The sequence below is a fragment of the Chamaea fasciata genome, unplaced genomic scaffold (genome assembly GCF_029207755.1).
Source record: "Chamaea fasciata isolate MVZ Bird 193981 ecotype frontalis unplaced genomic scaffold, bChaFas1.0.hap1 SCAF_1, whole genome shotgun sequence".
Lineage (NCBI taxonomy): Eukaryota > Metazoa > Chordata > Aves > Passeriformes > Sylviidae > Chamaea > Chamaea fasciata.
Genome location: NW_027094086.1, coordinates 90,881,486 through 90,903,185, shown reverse-complemented (window position 1 = coordinate 90,903,185; position 21,700 = coordinate 90,881,486). Strand labels below are relative to the sequence as shown.

At 38.2% G+C, this 21,700-nt stretch overlaps 1 protein-coding gene across 4 annotated transcripts in view; it reads left to right on the top strand.

The window, feature by feature from the left end:
- The window catches only part of KIF13A (kinesin family member 13A), a 104,784-nt gene that overhangs the window by 39,973 nt on the left and 43,111 nt on the right, over positions 1-21,700 (top strand). For all 4 annotated transcript variants that reach the window (XM_066189026.1, XM_066189018.1, XM_066189009.1 and 1 more), the window contains exons 4-9: positions 5,790-5,850; positions 13,239-13,331; positions 13,824-14,004; positions 15,034-15,121; positions 16,378-16,512; positions 17,021-17,133. In XM_066189026.1, the coding sequence (XP_066045123.1) occupies positions 5,790-5,850; positions 13,239-13,331; positions 13,824-14,004; positions 15,034-15,121; positions 16,378-16,512; positions 17,021-17,133 (671 nt within the window). The remainder of the gene's footprint in view (positions 1-5,789; positions 5,851-13,238; positions 13,332-13,823; positions 14,005-15,033; positions 15,122-16,377; positions 16,513-17,020; positions 17,134-21,700) is intronic.

Genomic DNA, 21,700 nt, shown 5'->3' with positions numbered 1-21,700 from the left:
AAGTGGTGTGTGTAAAACATTTCGTTACACACAGTTCCGTTAAAAAGTTCAAATACTATTTTTAAAAGGCAACAAAAAACATCTAATAATAAACCATTTTTGTTTGCACTTGACAATAGTCAGGAATTAGTAATTAGTGTGAAAGTTGCCAAAGTACACCAGAAATCATGTGGAAAAGATTTCTGTGTTGTTTGTAGTGCAGGGGAAGGGCAGAAGAATTAATCTATCAGTTAATATGATTAATGAAAGAGAGTTTGATCATTGTTAAACATTTTTTTTAAAGGAAGGAAGCTCTCCTTTCTGTTGTTGTAATTCCACCAAAAACACTGTTTTTACAAGAGCCTTCATTTTCTGTATTGCGTCATGCATGTTCCATTATAGGCAGATAAAGTTATTCTGGTCATTATGTAAAGGCTTACGTATGGCCTTGTGTTTCCTTCACAAAACCGGAACAGCTGCATGCTTGTGCGTAAATGTCACATTATTGTTACGTACAGTTGGATGGTCGTTAATGTCCTTAAGCTATAGTGCTGAAACTTACGATGTTATGTGAAATATTTATCAGATTGAGACAGAAGAAGGTTGGTACCATCTGTGGAAAATAGGCATTGCTGAGCTTGTAAAGATGTGGTATGAGATTTCTTGATTGATACAATTTTTAGGGTACTGCACATAGTTGATTTTAAAATTTAAAAAAATTAAAATAAAATTTTGTAAATACTGGAAAGTCTCTTTATCTTTAATGTGCTACTTTATCATCAGCCATGGATAAATTGTTTTCCCAGTTCAACTTGGTAGCTCAGAAGCTGTGATAGAAAAATCTATATAAGGATATCAGGGTGCTGTTTTGCTTTATGTTTTACTATTTCTGCAAACATTGGATTTAAGTGTAATTTTGTACAAAGGTTAAACAGTTGTTCTGAGCTGAGATCTGTGAGCTGTGTCCCAGAGTCCCTTTAGATTTTCTCTTTTTCAGACCTGTCATAGGTCTTGTGTTTGTCATAGTGACCAACTTTTTCTTTCAGTTCTTTATTTGCTTCCATTGACATTAAGCTGACTGCTGTAGACTCAGTCTGCATTTCCTCGTGTATCTCCTGCATTTCTTATCTCCATCAGCAGTTCTAGGAGGGATGTAGGAGCAGCTGCCTGGTGAAGGAAAACTTCCCTTCCTCAGTTTTACCTTCCTTTCCTTTTTAGGAAGCAGGTAGCCCCGTAAGTCACCCAACCCGTCAGACTGACTGCTCCTCATTGAAAGCCAAATGTGATTAATTTGCCATCTCTTGGTCAGGTAGAAATGGCTATACATTTCATTGTAAGCATTGGCCATATATATGGAACATTTTATAGCTGCATAGGCAGTGTGTTAGGGATTATGTTCAATCTGGGTAATGCATTGCTGAATGCTGGAAGCCCCAGATTCTACCTGGCCTATTCTGAGGATTAGACTTCAGAAGAATAATGAATGTGAAATTAAACTCCTTTTGAAACTAATTACGTAATTTGACTTAAACTGGCAGGCAGTTAATATTGGGTTTGGTGCTCATTACCTGTGAGTAGTTTCCATAAGTATACCTACATGCATAAACCCTTAAAATTATTATTTCTGCAAGCCATTGATTAGGAATGACAACAAGTTGTGCAGAATGTTGTTTTGGCTTTTTAAAATGTGAACACCCATTTGGCTGTCTTTTAAGATTCTGTGATACATCACTGCAGCAGCAGGCACAATGGCTCCTCTAGTTTAAAATCTAATTAACATCTGCAATTTCATTTTTAAAGCCACAGGTGCAGATGAATTTGAGCTAAAATTCCAGATTTTCCACTGAAATGTGTGATGGATGCATGGACCTGCATCCCAGTTTGCCTTGTTGAAGAAGCCATAACTTCTAGTTGTCTCCTTAGCGAAATAACCATCAGCTCTCTTTAACTGTTGCAGGTGTTTGCTCAAGGAGTCAAAGCCCCATATCTTTTGTTTTTCTTAAATGTTGTGGTTACCAGAGCAAATATTTTGATGATTTCTAACAGTTGCTAACACTCCAAGTATAGTTCTCTATAACCTGGGAATGGCCTAATGACTTACTTTATTTAGATTAATGTGCACACTTACAAGGACTCTCGATACAGTAGTACCAGGATCCAGCACTTCCCAGCTAGTTCTTTCTCACAAATTTCCATTTTTATATGATTGTCCTGAATGTGCCCAGTTCATCCCTTCATTCAAAATCCTTACTTTGCAGCCTACTACCCTAGTGTGGCAGGTTTCTGGCAGCTTCCTTTTATCTAGCTTTCTCTTTTAGATGCTAGGATGAAGTGTAAGATACAGAATCTTGCAGGAAATAAGAAAATTTTAAGGCTTGTCTGTTAATTCCCTCTGTTGTTTATAAGCCCAGAACACTATTAATGAGAATAAAGAATACTATTAAACACTTTCCAAAATGTAGTTTAAAACTAATTCATATAGAGTGCTTGAAGCATAAAAAGTTCTGTTTGTGTCACAGGTATCTCTGTTCGAATACATTTCAATAGTTTTAATATAGTTGGTAGATACACTTTTGGTACAAGTTGGTAAAGATTTCTGCTGAAAAGGCATTTTCAGTGCCTGATAGTGCCCAGTTTCAATATTGGCTATTGAGTCTGAACTTGAACATCCACAGAACTTCTCATGGCTTTGATAGTCGTATTTACAGGCAGATTAACACCCTTTTCAGGAAAATAGATTCTGGGGAGAAAAAATGAATAAGGAAAAGTAATTTTTCTGCACACTTCTATCAGAAAAAAAGTAATACCTACCACTTCCATTTTAAGGAAGAATCATCAGTGAGGAGAGGAGAAAGAAGGGAGCACATTAGATAATATTTAGAATACTTAGTTGTTTCTTCATGGTATATGTTCTGTGCCTTCACTCCAAGTATGCTTCCATGCTCAACTTGGGATTGCTTGTCCTGCTGTTCCTGCACTGGGCATCAGAAAAATATAAAAAAAGTTATGTTTTTTATCATCCTTTCTGTACAAGGGTTACTCTTTTGGTAGGATGCTCTCCTACAGATATTTCCCATAATATGCCTTCCTGATGTACATGTTGAGGAGCCTTGCTGATTCGGACCATGTGTCTTGCCTCCTGTCTGCCTTACTTTTACTCTGTTAATTCCTGTGTTTGCAGTCTGTTTTCCCAAAGGTCTCAGTTGTCCATAAAATTGTTTTGGTTGGGTGAATCCTTAAAGTATGGTTGCTGGGAACGTTCAAGGTTGCTGTTTTGTCGCCACTAATCAAAGTAATGTTTAAGTGTTCGCCTGCCTGTTTTAATGAGGAGGGGAGTTTTGCTGCAGCTGCTCTGCATGTTTAGCAGATAGTGCATGCCCCAGCAGTTTCTGCCTTTTTGCCTGACACTTTTTTTTTTTTTTGAAGTAATCTTGTTACTTCTGTTAGAAGGATTTGGCAATTTTCCAGAACAGAGTTTATAAATAGACCAAATCCATGCCTTGACTTTTTTATGTTTATTATGGAAACAAACTAAAATGCTATATTTACATTTGTTTTATCTTAAGACAGTATTTTTCTCTTCCTATTGCATAATCATCTTTGACCTTTTGAAAACCAGTCTGACCAATTTTTACCATTTTAAAAACATCCCAATAAAATCTGCTTTTCTAGGAGAAACACTTGGCTGCAGGCCCACATTTTAGTTTTAAGAGTCTCTTTGCAAGATCAGTGTTTAAATGAGAAGTCATTGAATGATCCTGTTATCATTTTCTGTTAACTGAGGGGAAAATGTGTAGGACAATAGATTAAATTGGCCTATAGTAGTGCTGAATTGACATTTAAGTAATTACACATGAACATGTATAGCCGAGTAACCTTTTTAACTGGTCTGTGTGGTCCACTGCAAGTAACATTTAGTTTTAAGGGGGGGAAGAATGGTCAGTTTGGATCCTTACAGTAGGATGTGGGGGCTTTTTTGGTAATTTAATTGCTTGCCATTTAATCATTGGAGAGACTAGGTATTGTTAGCAAGTCCCATGAGAGGAATTTCCTTAGAATTGGACTATGAGAAGAGAAACAGTAGTTCTTGAACTACTGAAGTTAGGAAAAGGGTTAGTGTTCTTACTGATGACATGGTTTTATGCCTAGATTTGGTGATCAAATGCACAAAAGGTGGTTTAAAATGCCCCCTACTTATGTGAGTGTCTGAAGACAAGGTGGAGTAACTGCTGCATTTTGCTTGCAGTTCAGTGACCAAACGACAACTTGGACTCAGTCACATCAGGGAGCATCCTGATTCATGATGATGTCAGATTCTGTTTGTGCTGCAGTGACTCAGGCCTGCTGTTAGATTATTATTATTATAGATTTGTTTGGTTTTTTCTTCCGAAGGGTATTCCAGAGCTCTTCATTCTTACAGACTAAGTGTTGTCTCAGTATTAAGTCTTCTCTCAGGCCATTTGATATGTTTTGCATTAAGCTGGAGGAAAGGAAAGGAGATGAGGTTACTGTGCTAACCTGGTGTTACCTTCTGTAATATTTGCAGCAGTAGATGTTTTGGGAAGGGTTAGATGGCAACATATCTGTAGATTATGTTGTGTAGTAATAGTAACTCTGAATAGCTGGGACTTCAAGATGTTCTTCATCCCCAAAAGCCAAATGAAAATGATCTATCTTCTTCACCTCAGGATTTGTCTCTAGGGAATTTGCATGTTTTGGCTAACAGAGCCTGTGGCTCTTGGTCTACACTGTCATGCATGGTTTGTCTCACAACGGAGATCACCTGTAGGATAACCAGGCAAAGAAGATCTTGACCCAGGCAAAATTTTATTAAAAAGCTGGTTTGAGATTTTCCCCATCTCTTGTGCTCCCCCTGAAAAAACCCAAATGGAATAACTAAACCAGAATCTGTATTCTATAGATTCCACAAGGAATCTATATTGTTAACTCATCCACAGTCAGTTTATCTTGGCAAAATATGGAAAATATGCTGCACCTTAAGGCGTGTTTGTCGCAATCTAAACCTGTAAAAAAAAAAAAAGTTAAATGTCTGTCATGATGTTCTGGAATGTGCAGGAAAAGAAACTTGGATCAAATCCCAATGTGTTAAGTGGTTTTACAGGACCCCGTTCCAGGTTTCAAGCCCTCTGAGCACAATATTGAATCTCATTCAATTTCTACCTCGCTGGATCTCTTGACTGAAATGATATTAAGTCTTTTCATTAGAGCAGGCTCTGATAGCTTGTTTCTCTAATAGAGCTACATCTTCTGTTAGTAATTTCTGAGCTTCCTCTACTAAGATGCAGTACTGTACTCTTGGTTTAGGTGAATAATCTAATACTATTTATTTGCACCTTGTAAATAGTAATGCTCTTCATTGAGTATCAGAAGTCCATCCCGTGGTAAAACTTTTGTGTGTAATGTGTTGATGTCTGCTAATTAGTCATCTCACCAAATTCTGTATATTGGGTCCTTGTGCTGCTGTTTTGTTACTGTTAACATTTGTCAGTGTTGGTGCCTGGAGAAGAGTGGAGTTAATTATTAGGTTTTGTCTGTGTTCTGAAATCTCTGCTAGGTGATAGAGTAAGGAGTGATGTGTGTAGTGTAACACACAGATAGAAAAAAAGTACTGAGCTTTGTAACTCTCATGATTACACAAAAGTATTCCTGCCGATTATGACCTCTTACAGTTCTGATTTGGGATCTGCAGGAATAGTAGAGTCCAACTGCAATTACACTGTCATGGATATGTACTGCTTTAAAACAAAAGAGACAGGGTTCCTAATTTGTTTTTTTATGTGCTTCTACAGGTGTTTGCCTTTGATCACTGCTTCTGGTCCATGGATGAATCAAACACCACAAAATATGCAGGTAAACTATTTCTTATATGTTGGGCAGTGTAAATAATTTGAGAACATATGGGAGTTTGGGCCTTTGTTTTGTGAAGTTGGTTTGGGGTTGGCTTTTCTTTTTTTTTGCATTTTGCACTGTGATGCTCAAGTGACCTCTTCACAGAGGCATACTTATTTTTACAGGGATTGAGTCATGTGGGTGCTAGCCTCAGCTGAGAATGGATGCAAGTTATAAGGTGCCTGAGACACTGTTCAAGAGGGATACTTTTACATCTAAGCTATAACATTGGGGGTTTTATCACCTGGAAGTGCCTTTTGTCATTTCTGTCACTTACAATTTCACTTCTGCATCAGCAGTTACTTCTGACTGATGCTAGTGATGAATGTGTGTGTTTTCAGTGCTCTGCATCTCTGTGCATGAGAGGAGAATAAAACATGTTCTCCTCAGGCAGTGTGGTTATCTCAGGTCCTTCAAGTGATTCATAGTCTGACTGTTCAGATCCCTAATGTGTTTTGAGTGATCAGTGTTGTGCCTCCTTCCTCCCAAAAGCTGGATAATTCATGCAAGATTGTAATCCTAGGAGTTTTCTCATAACTGGATTTGTCTATTAATATATTAATAGTTTATAGGAGGACTTGTTTCGGTAGAGAGAGCTCTGAACACTGGGAGTTCAAGGCTGTGGTCCAGGAAAGGAAAAAAAACAAAAGAACCCAAGCATTCAGTTTAGATATTCATATTATTAAATTTTGTGGTCCATAAGAAGTCTTGAAAGATGATAGGGTTCATTACCTCAAAGTTTAAGATCAGTGATCACATAAATGAACTGTCATATACATGTGTTAAAAATCTATCTCTGACTACTGTAGGCTCTGGCCTGGATGAAATCCCAAATCTTAAGGACTGCACTTGGTAGTAGATTCTGCTGTATTTCTTAATTGCCTGAGCGAAGAGAGGCTTCTTCAGGAAAAACGTTTTTCAGTGGTTCAGCTTTCAAGAGCTGTGTTTGCACTGAACAGATGCACTGCACAGCATTTGTAGCTCAGGCTAGGAGAGCCACTGGAGCCCACAGCACCTTCTGTGCTTGCACAGTGCTGTTTCCTTTCAAAAGAAGGAGGTGATGGTGTGCACCCATATCTTGGCCCCATGTGCACATGGGAGCTACACTTGTTGGGTACACTGTGGCACTAACCCACAGCGGAGATGGGATAAACTCGAGAAACACCCCTGACCAGTCAAACTTGTTTCTGTCTTGGTTTAACCCATGTCCAGGTGGATTCAGTGGGGTTCTAGATCAATTTATTTTTCATTTGAGTCAAACCTAGATCTCTCTAGCGTGTTTCAGAAGTTGTAAGTGGGTTTGTCTTATCTAAGAAATGAAGTTATATTATCTGTAGATTAACCTCTTGTTGGACTGGGTTCTAGAAAACAGTGCCTCGCATCTCTTCCATTTTCTTACTAGCTGGAAAGGTACAAGGTGATTTTTTGCCTATTCCAGTTATTACTCTTCCCTGGGGGGGAAAAAAAAAAAAACAAACCCCACGAAAACTGGTTTTTGGCTTTCGCTTTTTTCCTTGTTTAGTTGGGGAGTAGGCGGCGGGAGTTGTGCTGTCGGAGTTTTTTTCTTGGTGGAAAGCTGTGTGGGAGGCTTTGGTGGAGGGTTTTTTTTTTGTGGGGTTGGTTTTTTTTTTCCTTTTCAGAAATATGCTAAGAATGTGAGCTTAAAGACTTGCATACAAAAAACAATGGTTCCACTGATTTTGTTGTTGTTGTGTTTGTTGTATGGTCTTGAAGCTTTCTTGTGACTGCCAGCCCTTATGTTCTAGAACATAATGAATTTGATACAATATCAAAATAAAAGTAATTAAAAACCAAACCCAGAGTGTTTCAGGCCTAAGTTACTGGGTTGTTGGCTTGTTCGCCTGCTTGGGCTTGAGCTGATGCTATCCTATACAGCAGTAGCATTTCTTGGTTTAGGCCCTACAAACCAAAATGCTAGTATGGCAATAATTCAGGTTTTATACATCGTTAATATTAAGTCTCCTTAAGTCTGTTTTCATAGTTCGGCCTCAATGTGCATATTTGTTAACAAAAAAAATACGGTTCCTGGATTTGGTTGGGATTTCTGATAACTTCTTTGCCTCATGGAACAAACCTCCATTGTTCTAGGCACCTTGAAATAACCATCTTGTCTTACATCCAGAGACTGTGAATGCTTTAACAGTCTTTGATACAGTCTTAGAGTCCAAACAAGCCATCTGACTTTTGGAGCTAAACTGGTAACTTTTAGATGCTGGACTACAACAGGAATGCTGGTCTGGAAACTAGGTGCATTAAACACTCCCTGCCCAAAGTAGCTCTCTGTGGATGTGTAAGTTTAATGTCATTGCCAACAGCAGGGATGAGTTGCTCAACTAAAAGGAAACACGTAAAGCTTGAAAGCTAAGTCCAGACTTCTTGAAAATGTAAGTTGTGTATGAGCTTTAGGCTGAAGTAAAACTTTAGAAAAGGCATGTGTGAGAAGTTTAGTTCCTTGAAAAACCCTTTTACCTGTATCACAGAAATACAGTGGAAGATGATACAGTGAAAGGTTTAACAAGTACTAGGCTACCCTATCAGTCATTGTTCTCTGTGCAAAACTAAATGTTCTCATCTTGCATTATATTGAATGAATATATAGTTGTGTATAACACACTTTAATAAAGATTTAGCTGATTGACAGGTGGGTCATGAGGACACCCAGAGTGATGCGCCCCACAGAAAATATATGTGGATAAGTCTTCCTGCTGGTTTTTTTTTCAATGCCCACAAAAGCAAAGGTTGTCCACTCTTGGAAATGCACATTTCTTACAGGATCTTTAAAACTATCACGCATGATCAGACTGGTTTTATTTCTCACTTTATTGATTAATTAATGCTACTACCAGCACTTACTAATATTGTTCACTCTAGAGCAAGATTCCTGTTTGATAAAATTAATTGCATGGGTAGTTGGAAACAATTCTCAGGCTCTGGGAGTATAGGGCTGACCCTGAAATGGTATTAGCCATCTTTTTTTATGAGAGATCTTAAATTTATTTAGCTGAACATAAGGCTTATTTTCTTCGTACTAATTTTCTTTCTGTACTCATGTTCGGGAAGTACCTACCTTATCTTTCCAGTACTTGAAAATATGAGTATTGTTGCTGTTGGCAGCAGAATTGCTTTTTTAGCATTTTTTTCCTGTTGAAATGGAAACTGCATTCTTGAATTCTAAATGATCTAGTGATATCACCAACAGAAACAGTGAACGTAACCTTCATGTGACAAAAAACTTGTAGAGGTCATCTTTGCAGCTGTCTTTGCAGGACTGTCACTCATACAGACAGCAGGGAGTCTGGAGTACAGAAGAGCATTAAACTCTTCGCAAACCTTTGTGGAACTGGTGCTCTGACCTCTGCTCCCCAAGATAAAGGGGCTCTTTAAAACTTAATATTTTGTGTTAGAGAGACCCCTATCCAACCTGTCCTGGAACACTTCCAGGGATGGGGCCTCCACAGCTTCTCTGGCCCACCTGTGCCAGTGCCTCACCCTCACAGTAAAGAATTTTTTCCATGTATCCCATCTAACCCTATACTGTTCAATGTGGAGTGCTTTTTGTTTGTTTTTGTTTGGTTGGTTTTTACACAATATTGATTTCTGAATAGTTTGTGTCATTCCTAGTAAGGAATGGTTTGTGCTGATCCATCACATGCTAGCTCCTGCACCATTTTTCTGGTGATTTTTTTTCTGAAAGACAGGTGTTTGGTGAAAATATGGAGCTCCCATTGGAAAGGGGTGAAAAAGAAGTCAATGAAGTAGTTTTTGCGGTGAGGGGGGGAATTTACTTGTAGAACAGAATGTGTTTGCCTTGATCTGGAAGAGGGATGAGCTTTGTCTACAGACTACAGTAGAGGTGCTTTGAGAGTAAGCAAAATGGCTTATTACCATTTGTTCTTGACTTGAATGGGTCAAGAGTCAGTTCATGGATAAAGGACACACCTGCTTGCCTTGAAAAGCTCACAAAGACAAATAACTGCTCGGCATTTTGGTGAAGAGGAGGATATTGAGAAATTCTCAGAGATGAGAACAAAGGATTCTTTTTACAAGCCTGGACAACAGTAAGAGCCTATTGAAGTCTGCAATGAAGTGGATTTTTAAAAAGAGGGAAAGAAACCTTTCAGTTTGAATTTGAATTGAAAGATTCAAGAGATGGCACAAATAACTACTGCAGCACTTAGGCATGTCCATTCCTAGGACCCCACACTATTAACTTGCCTGTGGATTTTTCATAAACTCCCTAACCTGCATCATGTTTGGCCTGAAATCTCAGCTCTGTGTTTCTACAGGCTCCTGAAGGGCCGTGCACCTGACTTTGAGCTAAACTGTAATTTTATAGGAAATATGTATGCTGATTGCAGCACTTACCTTTTTAAAAGGAGGCAAACCAGGCAATTGGCTTGAAGAGCTCTACCCTTCTACCCTCATGAGTGAGAGGGAGTTGTGGATTTTGAACAGACACAAGTGTCTGTTCAAGTGTAGTTTTGACTTAACATTGAAGCTGTTCCTGTTCTGCAAGAAAAATTCACTAGACTTTGCTTTCCTTTCCGCAAAAGGATGTGCAGAGGGGAGATCCTGGCGTGTGTGAACTGGCAGCTCATTTGCTTACCCTGGGCTCCCTGGCAGCCTTGGGCACGCTGTCCCAAGCTTGCCCCTGTTCTGAGTGGAGGGTGGGAGAGGGGGTGGATGTCTCTGGCCTTTAGTTGCATCTGTAAGATGCTAAATTGCCTTAACCAGGTGGAAGATAGGGAATTCCCATGTTAAAGACAGTAAGGGTTAGTGTAGGGGAAACCCTCCTGTTAGGGAATCTTTTTTTTATTTTTTTCCAAAAAAACTTCTCCCATTTGCTGAAAATTAAGTCATAAGTTGTTAAAGCCCCTGCTTACCTCTTTAAATGCTAGGCATCTGTGGAAGAAAAGTCCTGTAAATAAGAAAAAGTATGAATTGCAGGCAATATAGATTTATTTAGCAAAACAGAAATGCAGCAGTGTTGACACTGGATCTGTGTTATTTCTTTTGACAGTAAATGCATGTGGACATAATTTTGTATGATGCAGAGTTTGTAATCAGTTTGCAGACCCACTAATAAAATTCATGGGGGAAGCAGTGAGGTTTCTTAGTGGAAAATAGCAAAACATCATGGATGAAATACTGCTATTCTCAGTGCCCTGCATTTGCAAGTTAATAAAATATCCATCATTGAACTTAAGCATTTTGTGTTCTTTTCTGTGAGTGTGCTTAAAACCAAATCTTATTTTATCCCATGATCATTTGACTGGTTACTATAAACAACACTCCTTAATTACCCATTTGTCTGTGTTGGTATTGCTGAGCTCTTCAAATGTCTAATAAAAATATCATTTTAGATTTATATATCAGTGTCTCATTGATTTTCTGTTTGTGATGACATCTTGAAAATTAAGTATCTCCTAAAAAATAAACCCAGGTTTGCTGGTGAGATTTAAAGTGGATTCCTTCCCTGATATTTAGCAACAAAGGATTCTGTAGGTCATCCTATGGTCATTACGACCATGCACAGTTTTAAAACACTTTGGTATTTGCTTATTTTTACCTTAGGAAATAGGGAGGAGGTTAGTAGTTTATTGCTTGTTAGAAGTGGATGATAAAAGTTTTTTTCTCTTCTGACAAATGGTTTTATCTTCCACTCACAATTACTGTGTAATGTATATATATCTTATTTTTCTTTTAATATTTATACTTGGCTTCAGTCTTTGCGTGATTTTGTGTTATTGCTCAGCAAGATAATAAGTGGCTCCCTCAGGAGCTGGTTAGAAAGCAAATTTTTGTTTATTCTACACTCTTGTTAAAATCTTCTGCTGTTCTATCTCATTCATCAGTAGTTGAACATTCTCTGTTTCCAGGTTATTGAACAGTACTCTCTCAGCATAGATATTATAAAATGACCAAATGACCCCTAGTTGAAGGAGAAGTGACTGAATGCTCATAGTTAAGGAAATGGAGTTACTCCAGAATACCGTGGATTTTCCTCTGATTTTAGTTCATATATTCAGCATTTCTGAACTGTGTTAATCCAAGTCCAGTGTCACTTTAGAATTTTAGAAATTCAGCTAGAAAGATACACAGGGATCATTTCATAGTGCATTGCTGCACTAGTTTTTCTTTATAGAGGGAAATAATTTAGGTTATAATTAAAGGAAAATGAAAGTGATGTACTTTCTTGTCCTATTTACATGCCTCTAAAACGTTCTGCAGTCATGCCAGAGGTGGTTCTGCAGGAATTTTCTGGACTATTGAATGTAGGTGTTCTCACAAATAATTGTGTAGTGAAATTTATGATAGTATATGCCATTTTGAGAGTACAGAAGTTACCAGTGCATCCACTGTAAGAACTAATTCTCCTTGCTTGCAATTGCTGAAACTCCCACGCCAAGATGAGGGAGGCAGCTGATCACAGGTGTTTAGAAAGTCACCAGGCACTGAATCTTAAGTTTAAAACCATACACCCGAAGGTGAACAAATGCTTTCCTTAGCTGAGCTGTTCATGTTTTGGGTGTACACACAGCTGGTGTAATTGTCTGATCAGAACTCAAAGCAGACAACACATTAACCCTCTTTGTGGTGTACAAATTCTGGGCTTTCCTATTAAAAACAAACAAACAAAATCAAACACTATGACTATTTTCATCTTCTACATCTAGAAGATTGAAGTGCATCTAAAATCTGCCTGGCTCAGGGAGACAATTTTCAGACTATCAAATTCTGCAGCTGATGTTTCAAATTATGGGTTTGGCAGAATATGTCCTCAAACTGCTCTGTTGAAGTCTCACAGCCTCCTAATACACATTTTCTTCCTGAATGTCATTGGAATGCTTTTATCTTGGTTCCAGCATCGCCTTGCCACAGGGTAAATCTTAATGGCTTGTGGTGAAACTTGATGGCAGTTCCCAAGAGAACAGTTACTTGTATTCCTATGTGTCCATAATGTTCCAGTTCACCAATGGGTTTCACTGAAATTTTGTTACAGAACCGTTTTGGGTGTAGTCTGTGATTAAATAATGCATATTAATTGCAGAAACTACACTGAAATAATAAAAACTTTAGACATCTGTTATTTTCTAAGCATTCAGCTTTTATGACACCTTTTGAAGAACTGCTCACTTCACAAGACAATCAGCAATATATTTAAACACGGGTAGCAACAGTTTTGGTCTTATCACTCAGTTCTACATGAGTAATATGTTTCCATTAATGCTCTAAAAAATAATAATGTGCAAACCTTTTTTATTCTTGTTTTCAGTCAATTTTAGTATGTTATACAATTTAAAATAAACAAACCAATTATTTTCTAGGTCAAGAAGTGGTGTTCAAGTGCCTTGGAGAAGGAATTCTGGAAAAAGCCTTTCAGGGATATAACGCTTGTATTTTTGCCTATGGACAGACAGGTGAGTGCCCTAAAGGGGGAGAGCACTGTGCACATGGGAAGTGAGAACAACAAAACATAAATATTAAGGTAGATAACATTCCAAAATTGTATTTTGAAATATCATGGTATTTTATATACATTTAGTACAAGCAGTGACAAGTGAATTCTTAAAAGCAGCTCTGTGAGTGTGATCCTGGTTGCTACCTGTTGGAGCCTCTTTCAAAGCCTGAAAATGGTAGTTCCTACTGGAGACTCATTCAGTTTCTAGTGTTTCAGTGTGTTCAAGGGCTCCCAAGTAATGTCCCTACTGAAAGAAACCTTCAGGATAATTTTCCTTTTTGTTTACCTCTACCTTCTCCAAAGAATAAGCTATCTGTCTGGAATAGCACATCATGTTGTTCTGATACATGCTTCTTGAGCAATAAAAAGAGAATTAAAATGTGCTTCTTGAATGAATGAGTAATTAAGAAATTATATTCTAAAGCATTTTCTTCTCCTTTATTTCTTTTAGGTTCAGGAAAATCCTTTTCCATGATGGGCAATGCAGAGCAGCTGGGTCTGATCCCACGGCTCTGTTGTGCTTTATTTCAGAGAATCTCTGTAGAAGAAAATGAATCTCATACTTTTAAAGTTGAAGTGTCCTATATGGAAATCTACAATGAGAAAGTCAGAGATCTGCTTGACCCAAAAGGGTGAGTAGCTTCACATTCCCCCATAACCTTCTGTGTTCTTGTCTAAAACTCTAAAAATAGGAATTGGTTTTGGAAGTCCCTGAGGAGGTTTTTTTCAGAATGTATGTTTATATGACTTCTTTAGAGAGGATTAGATATCAAATGCCAGAAAGAAAAGAATATTTATATGAAGGTTGTATATGAAATAGTAACTGGTGTGATTTAAATTAAACATTAAGATAGTATCCTACTGATGCAAACAAATACTGTATGAAGTACTTTACCACCAGAAAGCAAGACCACGTACAAATAAATTCTGGGGTCTTTTTGCCAGATGTCCAGGCAGTACTTGTGTAGGGATTTCATCAGCTAGAAAAGAATTGAAGCTTATTTACAGCTTGGTCCTTATGGTTTAGATGTTGAACTTTTTTTGAATGTAGAAAGATGACACCTTAGAATATACTTAGGAAATGTTTCTTCTGTTTTGTCTACACAGAAATAGTGGCTAGGCACTCCAGCTTGGAGATGTGTTTACAGGAAGTAGTTTGACAGGGCTTTTTCAGCTGAACATTGATATATGTGGCTTATATTTCAGTTCTTGAACATAGTTGCTGAAGGTGTTGTATGCAAGTTAATTAACAAGATAGATTTCAGACTTACTCAGTATGTGTCAATAAAGTGCAGAAAATGTGAGAAGAATAGAAGCTTTAGCAAATTGCTGGGGGGAGGATTTTTTGTTTGGTTTTTTTTTTCTTTTCTCTCAGCATTCTTTCTGCCAATTAAGGCATTCCAGGTTTTGTTCCAGCCACACATACTGGGGTGGGAGGATGCATTAAAAATATTTTGTGTATGTAGATCAAAACTGGTTAGATTGGTTTGAGTCTTTATTGTTTAAGTTACAAGTTCTGGAATACTTTCTTCTTCCTGTTACAATTAAAAAAGCCATAAATTGGCTTCTGCTATATAAAAGGTGCTTATTTCATATTAGGGTAATTTTTGGATATTTATGCTAATTAGTAGATTGTGCATGAGGTGTACTTTGTTCCTTAGGAGTCGGCAGTCCCTCAAGGTTCGGGAGCACAAGGTGTTGGGTCCGTATGTTGATGGCCTGTCTCAGCTGGCTGTTACAAACTTTGAGGTAAATCTTTATAAGTAACACCTAGGTACATGAGCAATAGGAGTCTCAGAAGAGGTAAACTAATTATCTATCCAGATATTTTGGTTCTTGAGTGATCATGGTCTCTGGCAATTGCAAAGGTCTTCTCTAATTCTTCGGGAATATTTTTTTCATGTGGAAGCACTGGGTTTGCCCTTATGTTAGTTACAAGTATAGTAGTGGCATCTCATTAACTTGTAGTTTCACTGCATATAATATATGCCATATATACAGGAAATATGAGGATTCTAAAGCAAGGATATTAGTCTCCCAGCATGAATTTGACTTTGTTGTTGAATACCACATTCTGTTTTATATAAATGTATACATAGGCAATTCATAACTTAAATTACAACAGCATCTAAGCCCACTTGATTTACCAGAACACATTCAAATAAATTGAGTATTGTGGAACCACTATAGGCTCAATGGAAATAATTAAAGCAGTGCGATTTTATGAATTGTGTAGGACTTTCTTTTTATGAGGAAACTGATTTGGAAATCTGATTTGGAAATGTTTTTTTAAAAAATGCTAATTTTTTGTGTAGTGTTATGTTTTGTGTTTTATGTTTGGGGTTTTTTTCTTTTTCTGAAGCATCTGTGCATATTATACAGTTACAAAAACTGCTTTTAAAGTTTTTATGGTGAATTGCTTACTTCGAAAGCACACCTCCTTTGTGCGAATTCTAGTACATGTTGTTCATGCTTAGGTTTTGGCTGAAAGAATTCTGAAACAGTTTTGGAAGACTCAGCAAGCACATGTCAGGTTCTGCATAGTCATCTTTGTCTTGCCCATTGTGGGAAGGTACAGGTTGAAGTGAGGTAATGTTTTGAGCCAATTAAGTGAAGATAGCATTAGTGCAGGTTAGTAAAGAGCTGCCCTGTGTTCACTTGTGTAAGTGAATCTGTGCTGGCCTGATTCCTAGCTTTAAACAATATGATTTGTAGTGTGGATGTCACCAACATATTTCAGCAGCAGATAAAGAAAAGGTTCGTTGGCTGTAGTTGCTGGGCTTTTAAGTGCAGTGCTTAAAACAGAGATACGATTTAACATTGTCCTGTGGACTTTTATGCCTCTGTAGCAATACATCGCAAAATGTGCAAAGAATTTTCTCATTCCTTCTACCTTCCCTTCTTCCTCTCTCCCACATATCCTTCTATCTAGATGAGGATTTTGTTCAGCAAGCACAATACTTTGCTTTTATCCTAGCATCCCTTTTTTTCTCTTTTTGCTCTAGGATATTGAGTCACTGATGTCAGAGGGAAACAAATCACGAACAGTTGCTGCAACCAACATGAATGAAGAAAGCAGCCGCTCTCATGCTGTATTCAATATTATAGTGACTCAGACACTCTATGACCTGCATTCTGGTGTATGTATTTCTATTGATTAACTTATGAAGTTGTGGTGGATTCTTCTTCCTTTCTCTTCCACATACATCATCTGTTTAGCTGTGCTTCGACTTCTGATACCATGGAGTCCAGTAATCAAGACTGAGGGAACTCTGGAAGAGTGAGGAAGCACGCCAGATAAACAGTTGGATCACTTTTTAAGATTACATTGACACCATAAAACCTTCTTAGGTCTTAACTGTTGTTGGAGTTAACGTGTTTCAATGGCCTACTCTGCCATGAGAGCATTGATGTTACCACATGGCTGATTCTGGTTCCTTGGTGCTTCAGGCCTTTGCTAGAAAATATATGAGTGACTTCTTAAGATCAGTAAGACCTCTGACAATTCCTGCTTCTCTCATGTCTCAAATGTGATACTTAAATGCACACTATTATGAAGAATAGTGTTTCATGGTGGCAGTGTCAGGCATGTTGGTGCTTCATGCCAGTGTTTCTTAGCTGTTGTTCTCCCATGTCCCATCTGTGCAGAATTCTGGAGAGAAGGTCAGCAAGGTCAGCCTGGTGGATTTGGCTGGGAGTGAGAGAGTGTCCAAAACAGGAGCTGCAGGAGAGCGTCTGAAGGAAGGCAGCAACATAAACAAGTAAGACATTGGCATATGCAGGCTGCAAACCCTAATCTTGAAGGAATTTCTGTTGGCTCCCTGGCCTCCTCTTGGTGTGCTTGTCACAAGTCAGCTCAAATGAGCTTCATCAGAAGCAGTTCAATATGGCTCTTTCAGCTGCTCTGTGCTGAGCAGCATGTGTTTCCTGACATTGGCATAGGGATCCTGATTCATACTTGACTCAAATGAGAGCTGTATGAATTTTATCTGGAAAAAGTGACAGCAGAGCTCTTTAATTAAGCATATACCTTTTGTGATTCATTTATACACCCTATCCCCAGGCTCATGTGTTTGTCTCATCATCTGCTCAAGGAAGAATGCAAAGTTGCAGAGTTGAATGGCTTTGTTCCAACATGAATTAAAATATGTAAGGGTATAATGCACAGTTTGAGAAAATCGGATCAGAATGAAGCTGTGTTGGTTTAGCATTGCCTTGGGCATTTGTGCTCAAGCAATGACAAGTTTCAAAGCGCATTTTTAGCCATAATTACTGTGTTACTGTCCAAAAGCAAGTGTGTAGCACACTATTACTGCTCTCCTAAATTTACTAATTTTCTGGGAAAGAAGTGTAACTGTTATGTTAAGAGCTACTGCTTTTTCAATTTATTTCAAAATGTTACAAAATATTTTGGTATTTTATGTTAACAGTGACAGCACTATGTATATATGAACAGCACACATACTTACAATGATTCAAATTTACCTCTTGTTAATTTGAACATATTTACTCTTTCTAGCGTAGTTTTAATCTACTTTGTGTTTAATGCATCATATTAGTAGCCACATTGGCATAGTTCTTATGAAACAAAATGATGTGGCTGCCTTTGCCTAATGACAGATACTGTAACCTTACCTCACAGGTTCCTAGTTAAATTCAGATTGGTTTTACTAGAAACTGTATTTGTATTTTGCATTTAGCAAAGGTGGAATTAAATGTTTCTTTCTAATTTTTGGGAAAGAATTCAAATGCCACCTTTCTCAACAGTTATTAATTAATTGGAAATATAACTATAGATACAGAAAGACTTCAATTTTTTTTTTTCCTTTTGGGATATTTATTCAGTGTGAAACTTGTATGGTATCAATGCAGTAGGAGAGGGTTGTTTGGCCCATGCTGAACCTCTTTGACAATGCAGAACTTCAGATAAAAGCACCAAGCATTTCTGTAAAAGGTATTTTAAAAAGAAAACTGTACAGCTCTACATTTTCCATTCAATTAAATTCTTACATGATATAAATCTGTAATACTTAGTCCATTTATTAAACTTTCTCTATTGAAATTTCTTTTGGAAGTGATAGGCAAAAAGGAATTCTTTGTCCTGTGCTTGGTGTCTTCTCTTAGAGTTTTGCTGTTGGAGCTTTAATGAAGTCTGACTTTTTTAAGCCTCAAAATAGATGTGCATGTTTAGTCAGACTAGTTCTTCCAAGAACATTGTGTGCAACCTTCTTTAGGGTGCCATGCAACTTACTGATTAGGGAAAGTTAATAATTTTTTCTGGAGTGATAGAGTGTATTTAAACCATATACCTTACTATGTCTGCTCCTTTTCTTATGATATTTTTTTTATAAAAAACCCCAGTAACACGTATTGGTGGCATGTGTTGTGTTTAATGAGATAACAAATGGAGCCGCTGGCAAGTAAACTTGCTGCTTGTTTTATGTTTTATTGCCTTGAAGAAGAATGTGAAAATAATGTGCCTGTTTATTTAATGTCTGCAGCACTTGTTTCTCATGAAAACTGGCTAGAGCTGTGGCTAGATGCCACCTTGGTCCCACAAATTTGCCTGTTGAAAACATTCTTTCCTGTCTCAGGGACGGCATGTTGCAGAGGGGGGCTGCTCTCCCACTTACTGAAGCAGCTGAGAGTTGTGTCATTTTCTGTCATCATCTTCCTCAAGTTGTAATAGAGATGACTTCTGGGTTTTTTTCAGAGCTGATGCAGAGTTGCCTTGGTAAAGGAGGTTTTTGGGTGATTTGCCATACCTCATAGAAAAGCTGGGTGTGCTTGTTCCTCCCCAGGATGTGGCAGTTTGCATACCCAGTGTAGAAAAGGAGGTGCTTAACAACTCTAACTTCTGGAGCACAGTAGTAGGAGAAAGGAGAATAAACAATCTGTTAATTAGTGGCTACAAAAAAAAAAAAAAAAAAAAAACAAAAAAAAAAAACCCAAAAAAACCCCAAACTTTCTGTGAGCAGTCTGCAATTTTACCTCTGATTAGTAAAATCATAGCTGTTGTCATTTTAACTTTAGAATGCAAAAAGAATATGTAGGCAGAGGCAAGGAATGGGTTGGGACAGGTGTGGCTCCAAGCTGAATTGAGGGAGGGTTTTAACTAATGGAAAAGTGGGTTCTTCTCATTGAAGAATTTGGTTCTAAATTGTACAGAAGTAGCTTGAATGGGTGTCACTTAGGGACAGAGTTGTGTCCCTGTGATGGAGAAGTGCCACTTCCTTGGAATGCTGCTGGCCCAGGCCCATGGTGGGTGTGTGCCCACTAGCAAGGACAGCCTGGTCACGCCTGAGGAATAGGGACAAGGAGAACAGACAGTGTGCAGAAATGGCACTTTTCTGTAAACTTGTAGCAAGTCTACTCTGCTTCTTCTGGACTGATTCAGTCTGCTGTGTGCTTAGGCCATCTGGTTGATTCATTATATAAGTACCTTGAGATAGGATCAGAGTAATGACAGATCTCTGATGCATCATTCAGCACAAAGCAAAGCAGCTGGTGACTCCTTTAGTCATTTTGTTGGGCAGCCATTCCTTTTGCTGTTCCCTTAAAGTCTGCAAACAGCTTTGTGTTATGAAATCTCAAGCAAACTACATAAATGATCCCAATTTGGCTTTTATTGCAGATGTTAACAGTTACTCTTAAAATATGATCAGTATTTATAAGGAGCAGTAATATTATCACATTTTTAAATCCCATGCTAATAAACTGTGTACCTTATAATTTCTTGTTTATTAAAATGCAGTATCCATAACTCAAATTGGTGTTGCAGCTCAGTTGGGAAATAGTTTTCAGTCACAGGTCTTTTTGAATCCCTGTTCTTCCTGCTTCCCTTCTGACTGTCCATTTCTTCCCCCTCCCTCAGGCTTGGCTTTGGTTTTCACATTTCCCCTCATTTAAAGAGAGAAAGAGGAATCAGAGGAAAGGAGTCTAGGGTAACTTTTAAGCTTTATGTTCCTTGGACTTCTTTGGGAGTGTGCTGGTGGTGCTTTTCAGTTGTGCTGGAGGAGGTTGCTATAGAGCAGCATGGAGCATCCTACTGTTTGCTCTTGCATGTTTATCATGCTGTCATCTCTCTCTGTGGAGATCAGAGGCTGGAGGCAGGAGCTAGTTCTCCTTTTTCTGTCCTCCTCTCACAAATATTCAGAGGTTATTAAGCTTTTCTTTAGGCCACAAAACTAAACTTAACTTTCTATTTTTGCTAAGAATTTTTCAGAGGTGAATCAGAAAGTTATCCTACAGGCAAATTTACAAAACAGAGTGCTCTTTTGGGAGTTCAGATTACCTAGTCTTTCCTTAAATTTCTTTTAATTTTGCTCCCAGGTCTATGCTATCTTTATATGCAATATGGGATACCTTTTGTGGCACGTGTAATGGTTCTTGTTAACTTACCCTTGGATATCTTCTTTGAAATACTCTTCTGCAACATTTTTGTCATTTTCTAAGTACTATTTCTGAACCAGCAGCAGTTTCAAGCAGCACTGAGGCTCTGTCATAAATACTGTGCAAATGCTGCCTATAAACCAAAATACTATTGCTTATTTGAAAAGAAAACACAAGAAGGTCGAGTGGAACAGTACAATTAAATATTTGTTTGACTAATTGCAATGCTGCTGAAGCTTTTTCCTTGGTACTTATAGAGAGTAGCTGGATATTTGAGGAGGAGTGTGACAGACCCAGAATTCTCTTGGGCTTCAGCCCTTTAGGCATCTGTTTAGTGTTCTCAGGCTCCTCAACAAGCTCATTATCTTAAACATACTCACCCCAAGAGCACTGATGTCACTTAAAATCTACACAGGGTTGTATAAGAATTGCATACTATAGCACCGATATGCTTTGCATGGATTGCTGACACAGTTACCCCTGTTGGTGGAAGTTGTACATGCACTGAAATGCATGAGTTGGCTATTTTCTTCACGATTCTAGAGTGTTGTTTGGGATTCAGCTGCTGCTAAGCAGTCTGGGGGATTTTCTCTTTCACACTTGTGCAGTGCCTTTGTAACTGGGAGATCATTTAGTCTGTGCCCCCCAGAAGAAGCTGCTGAGGCTCTACCTTAATTATAACCAAACCCATTTGTCAAGGGACCTCCTAATCTGCCTCTTCTGATCAGCAGCCTTCTATGGCTTTGTGATGGCTGGCTTGTCACTGATTCACCAGGCAGATGAGTGTTTCAGGGCCACAGCTGGATTTGTTCTGAGGATGCCTCCTTATGGCTGGAGAATTGTTCCGTTTCAGTTGGCATTTGAGTCAGTGTTCTTAAACATTGTTCCTGGAGACAGGGGTTCTTGCTGTGCTGCCATCACTGACTTGTAACACTG